Raw genomic sequence first — 12,396 nt, forward strand, 5'->3', positions numbered from 1 at the left:
TAACATATTAAAAATGTATTTCAAATATATACAGAAGAATTGTTCTTTAAGGGGCCAAATTATAAAATATTGACCTTGTTTTATAAACCAGGACCAGAAAAATAATTTAATAACCTAAGGTGGTTCTCTTAAGGGTTTCTTGGTAGTCATATGGTCCTAAAAACCCACATACCCATACCTGAAAAAACATTATCAGATTAATTTGGCTTCTTAGTTTTTGATACTAACTTTGTCCACTTCACCTTGTAAGGCTATGTTCTTAAGACTTAAATTTTTGATGTGTTAAATTACACACTAGAATAAAGCTGTGGTCTCTCAGTGCAGCAGATAGAAACAGAAAATGAAGAAAAAAAGTGTAATTGAAGGTTTCAACTTTATGTATCATCCAGCTTTTTGACACTTAACATGAGTGGTAAGTATAAGTAGAAATGATCTAAACCAGACATTTTTGCTTACAAACAAATATGGTCCACAGACCAACAGAAACCTATAGATCACAGGTAAAAGTCTTTGAGGAAAACACAGAGGAGCAAATTTCTGTATGTTACACAGAAGTCTTACACATACAACATTTCTAAAGTGCTTTGCATCTCCTTTAGAGTTTATTAGTGGTTCTCTGAAGAAGCTCAAAGACACTGGAATATCTGACAAATACAAAAACATTATCAAAGTTCTCATACAGAGAATAAAAAATGCTGCCAAAATCCTGCAATAGCTAGCATGATAAGTATGCATGCCACTAAATAATGGCTACTGCTTCCTTCCAATAGAAGTCAAAATGTTTTATAAAGGGAAATAAATGCTGCAGTCTTCAGTTTCAAGATGGGTCACCTGGAAGAGCAATGGCAGACCTAGGGCTGGCACCCACAACTCCTACATCCCAGTTCTATGCACAGGGACCACTTCTTCAACCAACCTCTTCTAGTAGCAATTGACATGTCAGAAATTAGTTGACAATAGAATCAGTCCTATCCACAGATTACATGACTTTTTTTTTAAATCATGTAAGGAAAATTCACATCACTTCAAAGAATTAAGATGCTGGTCTTGCTTTTATTGATAACAACAAAGACTCTAGAAGAAAGCCTAAAATACATAGGGAGTCATAATAAAAGCAGCATGGCTTCCTTTCAACAGAATTGAGAAACTTTTAAACCGCTGTGTAAGGTAAGAAACTTGCTTTATATTTAAGCAGTTTAGACTGTGACCAATTAACAAGACCAAGGGTGTATGTTCAGTATATCATAGAAACAAAGGGGCAGATGCTCAGATGAAGTGAACATGACCCTAGTGTTGTTATTAGAATATGCAAAGATTCAACAGCTGAAGATCCAACCTGTTGTAAGTCTACAGCTTTCAAAAAAAGACCCCAAAACAAACAAACAAAAACAGAAGAGAGAAAACAACTTCCTTGTAAATCTACACAATTATTCCTTCCAAAAGAAGTTTTGAAATTGAATGGATTTTGCACTACCATCTTTTAAAGTAGGGCTTGATATTTATATTTTTTTTAACTGCTTAATTATTAAATATGAGGCAGACCTTTTCCCGGACAAGAATAGCAGAACATTGTAACAACACTCCCATCATCTTGTGTGGATTCCAGGTGACAGAGTTGGCTCTGGAAAAAAATAACACATTCAGATCTGCAAAACAGAAACTTAATCTGAAGCAGTCACTTTTTTTTTCTGCTTTCAGCTGAAAATGTATGGAGTTTTGATCATGGTGATTTCTCTGGAGATTAGTACTGTCTCAAAAGTGTCTTCTTTCCCAGCTATATTGTCCAGGAAATTTTTTTTTTCGTGTGTTAACATTGCAATGTCAGACTTCTGATTAGTTTATATTATTACTAATACCAGCTCACTAGTGTCAGACTATGCTGATTAGCTGATACAGTAACTTCATCCCCAGAAGACTCCACTTCTAGAAATAGCACTAATAAAACTAACAAAAACAGTTCGACAGGTTATATCAACTCAAGTTACTGACTGGAGGGAAGTGTCAGAGTATTAAAGGAATAATATGAATTCTGAGGCAATACAGTTCTTTACTGAGCAGCTGCTGGAAAAGACACTCCTTATGCTTACCTGCCTTGCCAGTTAGAGCCACAAGAGGCCTTTTCTGGACAAGCTTGCCAAGCCCGTGGACTATTAAAAGGCTATAAAACTTTACATCATAATCCTACTATTTTGTATGTGGGCTTAAAACTTTTTATGTGTAAGCACAGGTAGCTGCACAAGATCACCTAATTTACTAGCTAAACAGACGAGATGTTCCGGGTTTTTAACATACTATCCTAGACAGGTTAATGATGATGTTAAAATAAATGCGCCAACCTTGCACATCCATTGATCTTTTCACCCTAAGTAATTACTTACCAAGTGTCTCCTTGATTCACTGTGTGTTCCAGAGAAGGAAAGTGTATAATCATATTTCACAGACAATGCACATGTTCTTACAATGTGGCTGAAAGAAAATTCAAAGGTTTTTCCTTCTCTTCTACATCCTGTGCTCAGAGGACAGACACACAACTACAGCTCCTCTATTTTCAGCAACACAATGGCTTCTCCACTCCAGTCTGAGGAACCACTAATTTCATAAAGATCCCATATATGATTCCAACCTCTGTCTGCACTGGGTAGACCATAGCACTGCTCAGCCAAAGGAATAGTGCAGCCTGTGCTGTTCCTGGCAGATCAGCATCCCTCTAAAATCTCCCACTTAGGCAGTGCAAACCAGCAGGTATATAGCTGAGGCCTAGGAGGCAATTATCTTCTAAAAAAAATTCACTAGTAGTTCAAATGGAGTAGTCAAGAAACAGGAATTTATATAACAGCTCATTTCCTTTTGAGAGTGCTATAGTTTCAGTTTAGCACATTTATTTAACTTTCAGGGTTCCAAATAATTATAACTTCAAGTAGTTTCCACAAGGAGCATTTGGTTTATTTTAACACGAAGAAGACGTCGCTCTCCACCCTGCACAGCCAGCCAGAGGCTCTTCTAGCCCAGGCGATGCCAGCTCAGCCCCATGGCAGCTGCCAGTCCCCACACACACACATGTCACCGGGCAGGCCTGGCCTGGCCCCAGCGTTCGCAGCAGCCCCAGCTGGGGCCCGTGACAGGCAATCAGGCAGCACACATGGGCCCCCTCCCATGTTTGAAGATCCATGAGCTGACTAGAAAAGAAATAATATCATGCTTTGCGGTCTGCTGCTTTCTGTATTTGCTTATGGTCTTAATTAGCACCTCTGGGTTGACCACAGGCCGAGAGACATGCGACAAACTACTGTGACCAAACCTGTGTAGCTTAAGGAAATTATTTTACAATGCTGACCTCAGATACACTGCCATAACATGAGTGACTTGCAAATTGGATTGGACAGAGGTTGCTGTGATTCTATCGCTTCAGAGTGCTCCTGCCACACCACACACTGCAGTCCCTGCAACAGAAGGGTCCACATGGTTTCCCTACCAGTCCTTCTGTACATTATCCTTTACCTGGTACATGTTCTTCATTTACTGTATAAGATGCCCACCACTAGGAAAGTTTGCATTCCCTAAGGAAGGGCATTGCTCACTGTTCTCATTTCACACCCTTACACAGTGCCCACTTTCAGCACAGTTGACTCAAGGAAGCAATTTGGTGCTAATTGGAGAGTTCATGGGTAGAGTTTGTTTCGAATCTTTTTTCCTTCCCTGGGGGTTGATACCTGGATATCTGGATATCTGGTTGATATCAGGAAAGATCCTGTATTTCTAGGTCTTCATTGCTTTTCTGATTTCTATACAGATGTGTGGCCTTTTATGACAGAGCGATTCCAGAGGAACTCTAGAGACAAACACACCTATGGGGTTATAAACATTGCATCTTCTACAGACTACGGAACATCTGTGCCGAAGACTACACATGGGACTCCTCCTGAGTCTGAACCCTAATGGCTGGGGGACAGTCACGCTCTCGCTCTGCTATCACTTCCAACACAAATGCTTTGCCTTTTTGAACTTGGTTCGATTAATTGTTTAATACAGGCTGGCTTCTGTTCTCAGTGGGCATCCTGGTAACCTGGGTTATGTGCCTGGAGGTACACACACTCTTTTCTTTAGACTTCACTCTGGCCTCCTCTACAAGAGCTCCCTGCTTGTTTCATACAGTCCCCCCATGGCAGCAGCTCATATGCCCCTTTACCCTGAGAGGTGGTAACTGTGATTCTTTCGGCCCTCCCTGTAAGTTCCCTCAGTCTTGTCTGGCACCACAGAACTGTACCAGCCCTGTGCTATCATAGTCCTTTCCAGCCTTACAGACACTGAAATTTGCCCCTAAAAATTGCTGCTAATTCAGTCTCTAGCATGTGTTCCTCTCTTCGTTGTATACGTATTTATGTGTGTGTACATATAAGCTATATACAAGCAAACACATATATATTTATAAACTTTCATTTACAGAACACTCATTTTCAGGCAGAACATATACTCCTCCTTTTCTGGAAATAACTGCAAACATATTTCAGGAGGGAATCTCTACAAATTCCCCCTATGTCATGGCTTCCCATCACAGGTATTCACACTCAACACCTCCTCTGGATTCCTTTTTTCTCACTGCTGTTCTCAAAGCCCTACATTTCAGAGACTGTCTAGCTCTCACACTTTGTTTTTTCCTCAAATCCTCCTTCACCCATTCCCAGACTTACGGTCCCTTCGAAGCTATGCACAGAATAATTTCCCTTACTTTTTGCCAAGCAATATACTTGTCTGCTTCAAATCTGCTGAAAACTTTCCTTTCACTCAGCTGTACATCACTGTCTTCTTCTATAGTATTGTTTCAGTCATCCTAGTGTGAATCTTTCCTGTCTGTCTCACTTTTGTTTAATCTAGTGTTTAAACTCTGTAATGCAGAAAATTCATCTTTTCATTAATTTGTGAAGTGTTGTGTACCTTATGAAAGTACTTCAATAACAGTATTACAAATAAACACTCTGTAGTACCTTTCTATTCCATTCAACTTATGACGATGCTTTCGGGACATTAAGAGTCCACCTCCCCAGGCAGCCTGGAAGAGACAGAAAAAAAGAGAAGACTCATCGTTTTGGAAAACCTTAACGTATTTTAATTTACTCAGGATCTAGTAATAAATCTTTTAATACAAGACAAAATGTGTAAACAGAAATCCTCTTTTGCCTGAATAATTGCAATTCATTTAGTTACTTACATCTACATGGAGCCAGAGGTTGTATTTTTCACATATATCTGCAATCTCCTGTATTGGATCAAAGGCTCCGTATACTGTTGTTCCTGCAGTTGCATTTACAAAGAGAGGAATGTATCCCTACAATAAAAATAGAAATATTAAATACAAAATGTGAAAATCATTTTAGAAATATTGCTATCCCATTTTCCAGACTAAAAATGTTTTTCTTCTCATGTGAAAGGTACATACAAGCAACAGTAGAAACTAACAAATTGTACACGTGATATGAAATAACACTGGTTTTATTGTACTGTAACTTCACAAGATCTACTAGTCAAAGATAAAGAATATTATTTTGTCTAATCTCTTTCAGTGAGGAGATTCAAACATTCTAATATAAGATTGGCAATAGTCAAGTAAAGTTGAGATGTTTACTTCAGCATAAAAGAAATTTAATTAAATGCAGTTTGTGATTTGAAGGCTTGAAGTTATTCCTTTAGTCTTTATCTACTGATAAACAGAACAAAGCAATCCAAAACAAAAGCAATAAATGTGGAACTATCAGATCAAAATGAGTCATTTTTGAATTACATTAAATAAATGTGAAGCACAATTTCGTAAAGTGGCCAAACGCAATGAAGTTAAGAAATTTTAAAAATAATAATCGTCATTGCTCTAACTTTAGTGGTTTTATACAAAATTAATGGATTTTTCATTGCATTGATTCAAAAAAATAATAATGAATGACTCAAAAAATTAAACTTACTGGCTGTATTTACTGATGTTGAAGCCTTGAAATCTATGGGAATTTTTAGGACTAAACTTCAGTAGAATCTTTGATGGTTTTGGCTAAACTTTGGTTGGGATAAAACTATGTTTAGCTTCATTTTTTAAGGTTTTTTCCACATATTTCCAAACAAGAAGTTATTTTTAAGTGTCTTAAAATACACATACGGTTCAAGAGTTTAAAATATTTTTTTAAACAGTAAATGGAAAATTTAGCAAGGCATATAGATAATTCCCTAAACAACACACAAGTGTATAATTAAGCAGCTGAAAATATTATTTAAAAATTTTATCATTATAATGTTATCTTTTAATGTTAACCTTCAGCTCTCAAAGGAAGAGCTAATTTTACTAAGCCAAGCATTTAAGCACTAATTTTTAAAAACACAAACCTTTTGTTTTGCTTCCAGAATTTTTGCCTCCAAATCAGCTGGTATTATTTTGCCTCTGCAATTATTGTAGAAATAGAAAGACAAAATTAAAGAGTGCACATGAAAATAGTAGCTACAGTTGAAACAATCTAATAGGATTTTCTCAACAGGCTATTAGCAACTCGACACACTGTACTGAACCAGTTCTTAAGCACAATACAACAAATTTAACAGCTGAATGCATTTAATATATCAAAACCTTAGCATTCATCCTACCTTTCATTGCATTTTATCAAAATGACGTTGTCTGTTCCAAATCCAAGTGCAGCTCCAGCTTTCTTTATTGAGTAGTGACTCTGCAGCAAAACACATGCACATTTAATGGAGTGGTTGTTTAATGATGAAACATCTTCACAACGTACATCAATAAAATAAGAATTGGCAGCATATTAAGCTCACATGTTCCGAGGTAAAGAGGACCAGTTTAGGGACTGCAGCCATGCCTTTGGTTTTGACTTCAGGGAAGTACTTGTAGCGCGCAGCCATTATGCTGTACATATTGGAGATAGCTCCTCCTGTGAATGAATAAATGAATGAATAATAAAATAGCAATAATGAGGAAAAAATGCTTATTAGACATACAAGTTTCATTTGTATTATGCCAGGGAAATTGGTAGTGAACTATGGAAAAAATATATCTCTGAAATGCATGGTCATCTGTCTAAACAGCATAGGGACAGACCCTCTAGAAAGTCACACTGATGGTTAGAATTTCTATCCATCATCTCTTTCAATTACTGACATTTTGTAACACATTCCTAAAAAGTTCAGCTTTCATTGTGCTGCTTTTGTACAACAACTTTTTGTTAGAAAGAATAACAGGAACTTATCAAATTGTGAGACTGAAGAAATGTCGTATAGTGGATGGATTTATCCCATCTCATTGCAGGTATAGAAGCAGATGCCTGAAAGGTAGATTTCTACTGCTGAACTAGTTATTCTAAGCTTTCTTATAATCGGCTAATGGAAAGAGGCACTTTGCAGGCTATGATTCAGCTAATCTATTTTGACACTTACTTTGGTAGAATGTGAATTGAGGGAAAGCTCCTTTTTCTCTTGGTTTACTGCTAAAAAGAGCCCAGAACAGTTAGCTCACTTCTGCGATGCAGACCGCAAAATTTAGTAATTTGAATTTCACCCGCAAAGTCTAGGATAACTTATTCCTCTAACATTTCTTCATCAACAAGAACACTGAGAAAGATCTATATTTTTCTAGATGGGCCTGGAGACCAAGCAAGTGTGCATTTCTGGATTGTATATGGGTTGCTCCAGAAGGAGGTGGAATTGTCCTTCATCCTCCAAAAAAAGATGGTGTTCCCCACACCCCAAACCCAGAAATGTGGAGTTTTGCTGGACCCCCATGTTGTCTACACATGGGCCCAGGACTTCCACATAGTTTACCAGTCTTTTCTGTCACTGCTGATAGCCTTTATATCGCCTTAGTGAGAAGACACTTTATCTTCGTCTTCAGAATCATACTTGTGAATCCAGTCAGATTATGTCCCAAATAATAAGTCCCAGAAAGTGACAGGCAGTTACAGCCTTTTTCTGACTGTGAGCTCAAATCTTCACTGACCAAAATAGTCAGTGCATGATTCTCAAGAGCTATCGGTCAACGGGAGTTGTGCTTGCTCAGCACCCCCAGAAATAAAGTGCAGAAAGTGTGCCCAGCTATGTCCCAGAGCTCAGGTTTTAAATGTTGGTCATCCATGATACATAGCCATACTCAAAGATAATTTTTTCCCCAAATTCTTTGTGAGATGCTTAAACAAAGCATGTACTTCATGTGGGAAATTCCTGCTTCTAAATATCTGATGCATTGTGTTGCAGATATCGTGGAAATTCAGACACAGTTTATGTTTATTTTAACTTTTGAAGTTTCAGTCAAACCATCAAAACAGAGAAGAAAGACTCACCAGGTGAGAATATTCCATCACCATCTTTATTTGACCATCCAATAATCTCTCTCATCTTTCGAAGTGTTATTTGTTCCATGAGGACAAAAACAGGGGCAATTTCATAGGTAAACCTGCATGGATAAAGCAAACAAAAATCAACCAACCAAGATTAAATACAGATCCTAAAAACACACAATAAATTCCAAGTCTATGATTATTTGCAAAAATGCTTAATAATCCTAAAACTTTTCCCATAAATTGAGGTTCTGATATTGCAAACTTTACCCAAGCAATACTGGAAGTATTGGTCAATAAAAACTGCAGTATTAGCTCTTTTGCAACCACCGTAAGACACAATGCTCACCAGCATAATGCTGCTGACTGCTGTACAAGATCGTACTGTAAAACATTTTTCTCCTGAAGTGCCAATTTCACACTTGTGGAATAGCATATTGCCAAATCCTTATGAAAACAGTGAACTTCACTGACCTAAACACAACCACAATTGGAAGTATTGAGCAAAGGCTTCAAAGTCTAAAAGCAATTAATTATGTGGATTTATTCTGTTGATGGACAAGGACAACTTATTCTACAATACCATGAGATCAATAACTGTCAAGAGTAATTATAAATGATGATTTTCTAATTACCAATTACAAAAAACAAGTCAGCAGTCAACTATTGTATCCAGTTAATGAAAGCAAAACCATTGCATAGTCTGGAATGCCCTGATGTCACAGTCAAATATATGGATGGAAAGTGACAGTCATTCAACCATTTTTGGTGATCGAGGTACATGGATAAATTGCTACTGCTGTAAACAAACTGCTTGCTGGGTATGCCAAAAAAAAAAAAGAAAGAAAAAAAAAAAAAGGCAGAAAGAAACTATACAATCAACTTATGATTTCCGAAGGAATCTATAAGAATATGACACCCTGACACTTTGGATCTGATGTCTTCCACTTGAATAATTTTGCCAAAATGTGTGTTGTCTCTCTATTACTAAAATGATATTTTGAGAATAGGTATGGCAAACTTTAAGGAGACATGCGGTATGAAGAAGGGAACACGTGTCTGAAAAGCTTGTCTTTTATTTACAGCTACACTGATTAGTTAAGATATTAATTTTTTACACAATCTTTATGTGTCCTTAGTCTACCAGAGAAACACCACAACTATTTTTACAATGTTCCTTTAAGATTAAACGGCATTCGTAATTTAACTGTTGTAATTGCTATTTTCAGAAGCCAAAATACTGCTTATTTTGCTTTCCTTATCACTAGAACTGTCAGAGACAGACAGTTGACCATTGATCTGAAGTTTAGGTCCTGCCAATATTTACAGAGAGACGAAACTAATAAACCACTTGGTGTCTGCTAACAGTGTTGGGGTTTTTTTTTTGTCTAGGATATATTCCAATCTTTATTTAGGCAGAATGACAAACTGAAGTCAACAGGAACTCAGCAGTGTATAAATCACTGCAGTCTACTACAAGATATGTTTAAGTCAAAGTGATTTTTTCCGTCACTTTAAAAACACCTTTTGAATTTTGTCCTAAGACCTTGCACACTGATCTCTACATACTACTCGGAAGACTTAAAGGCTTGTACAGAAAAAACCAAAATGTTAAGAAAGTTTTTTGTATATAAAATATCAAGTGTTCACAAAGTAAAACCAAAAGTAAAATAGCATTTATTTATTTTATTACGTGTTTAATTTCTGAGTCTCCAAAGACTAACAAATAAGACTGCACATGATTATAAACAATAAGGCAAATGCAGCTATATTAGATTATGACTATGATTTTTTTTTTAAATCACGTATTGCCAAAGTTCACTCCAACTTATTTGTTTTAAAGTTAAATGATTTCGAAAAATTCGGTCAAATGCAGGAAATGTGTATGGTTTGGAAGGAACTGTCTGACTTGAGGGTCAATCTCCTGATAAAAAAATGCCAATGCCAATAAGATTTTTCATACAGTTACATTTGCAGGTATTTTTATGAACTAACTAAAACAGTCATGAGTCTCAGCTCTTTACTAACAGAATAAATGAACAGTTTTTTTGGTAGTGACCAGTGCTGGCTTAATTCTGCTCTCACCTAAATGCCAAATAATTATATCAGGTCAAATCATTCTACCTACCTGTTCCCCTGTGTGCCAGTATGTAAAAAGCATTCAGAAAATAAACATAAAGCATGTTACATCATTTTTCTGTGTTACATTTTCATAAACATAAATGTGTAATATTGACAATATCAATATAACTCTCTCATTTCACCTAACAGCGGGCATAAAGAGAATTTCCAGATAATAAAATTGCTTTCTAACCTCAGCTGGCTGCTGCATGGTGAGCAAATGCCCCCCTCTGCAGATCCCTAGAGCTGGACAAGTAATGGCACCTTCTGAAATTTCCATTCTGAAAGTCTTATGATTAGTGATTGAGCTATGAATAGCACATTGAGACATTATTTCGAAGTCAATGTGGGAAGCTTAAGTTTAATTTAATGTATTCTCTTCACAGTGACATTTAAGTAACATTTCCTGATGACAACTTAAAATTTTAAGAGTACAGATGTTTGATTACTCAAAACTCATTTGTGAAAGAAAACATGTATTTTTAACTCTTCAAAAAGCCTTTAAGTATTGTTTATAATTGGAAAAGAAAAAAATGGCAAAAGAAAACATTCCCTGACATAATCCAGTGTTACTGTCGCTATGTGTTACATGCTTGTGTAGCTGAAATAGGTTAGAATAGTTTCTGGGTAAAGGTCAGAACCTGCTCTTCTGTGCTGGAACACTGCTCAAAACAAGTAATACGTTCTCCAGAGCTCAGAGATGATTTCGCTATTTTTAATAACCTTTTCTTCTAGTTCTTTGAATCATATTTTACAAACATCTTGCTTTAACCTTACTTGCAATTACTGTGTTATTTGAAAGCATATCATATTGACCTTGGTTCGCTGAAAAAAAAGAGAGCAATGTATTATTTTGCATTTGCTAAACCTCATGTGAGCAAATAGATACTCAATTTTCATGCTTTTCAGGCACGTATTTTCAGGATACGTTGTTGTTTAAAGTATAAATGGATCAGAAACTAGTTGTATAGAACTAGCTATTTAACAATTTACTTTAAAAACCAAAGGCAAAAGCAATCTCATTTAAAAAAAAAAAAAAAGTTACTCTTTCAGAACTGAATGAGTGTGATGCTCTGAATAATGATGCCAGTATTTCATAATACTGCGACAGAGCTCAATTATAGTATGTCCTGTCAGATTTGTGCAATTTCACTGATCACAAAAGGATAACTAAGTCAAAGGAAAAGGTGTTTGCAAAAGTGACACTCTCTGTAAGTATCTTTTGTCACAGAAGAACAATATTTAAGCAAAGTTTTATTTTAGAAATGTAATCAGGTTTGTTTTCACTTTTAATTTTTGTGGGGGAAAAAAAATAAAGACACTTCAAAGCACTTTGCAATACTTGTTTTATGATTAAAATACATGTTGCTGGGTTTTCTTCCCAATCGGCTTTTAAATCTGAAAGTCTCATACCATTTTAACAAAGAAGATGATTTAACTGAGAAGATAATTATTATGAAGAGCAGTCTGGTTTTGGCTGGAGCATCTTATGTATTTTTCTTTATTGCTAATGTCACAAAACAGGCACAGCTCGTAATCTACATAGAGCTGCTAGTAATCAGCTATACTTAATGAACCATTTACTCATGGATAAGCCAGTGAAAATGTTGTTCATTTTCCAATCAGCAGATACATTTCTTGTGTTGTGCCAATTGGCAACAAACTACCCAAAACAGGTAACTTTAGAGTTAAAACACATCCAATTCAGGACTGAACCAGAAGGCAGTCTGTTACCTGTCAAGTATTTGGACTCCCTTCACATTTTTAAGCACATACAAAACAATATATAAATAAAAACTAGCTAGAAGGTTTTTGGGTTTGGTGGGGCTTTTTTCATTAATTACATTTTGTTGCAAGAATTCAACATGGTACCTCGCATTTACATCTAGTTTTCATTAAATCTGAGGTCAAGAAAAATTAGGAACAGTTTCCTCATTTATATGTTCTGGATGTAAAGTTC

The 12,396-nt window shown here is 36.2% G+C and overlaps 1 protein-coding gene across 1 annotated transcript in view; it reads right to left on the reverse strand.

The window, feature by feature from the left end:
• Nucleotides 1–12,396, reverse strand: part of GAD1 (glutamate decarboxylase 1) — a 29,153-nt gene that overhangs the window by 5,273 nt on the left and 11,484 nt on the right. The window contains exons 6-12 of the mRNA XM_065637645.1: nucleotides 8,319–8,431; nucleotides 6,802–6,917; nucleotides 6,619–6,698; nucleotides 6,364–6,418; nucleotides 5,207–5,323; nucleotides 4,983–5,047; nucleotides 1,543–1,621 (exon numbers count right to left, since the gene is read on the reverse strand). Coding sequence (XP_065493717.1) covers nucleotides 1,543–1,621; nucleotides 4,983–5,047; nucleotides 5,207–5,323; nucleotides 6,364–6,418; nucleotides 6,619–6,698; nucleotides 6,802–6,917; nucleotides 8,319–8,431 — 625 coding nt within the window. The remainder of the gene's footprint in view (nucleotides 1–1,542; nucleotides 1,622–4,982; nucleotides 5,048–5,206; nucleotides 5,324–6,363; nucleotides 6,419–6,618; nucleotides 6,699–6,801; nucleotides 6,918–8,318; nucleotides 8,432–12,396) is intronic.

Source organism: Caloenas nicobarica, chromosome 6, assembly GCF_036013445.1.
Source record: "Caloenas nicobarica isolate bCalNic1 chromosome 6, bCalNic1.hap1, whole genome shotgun sequence".
Taxonomy (NCBI): Eukaryota; Metazoa; Chordata; class Aves; order Columbiformes; family Columbidae; genus Caloenas; species Caloenas nicobarica.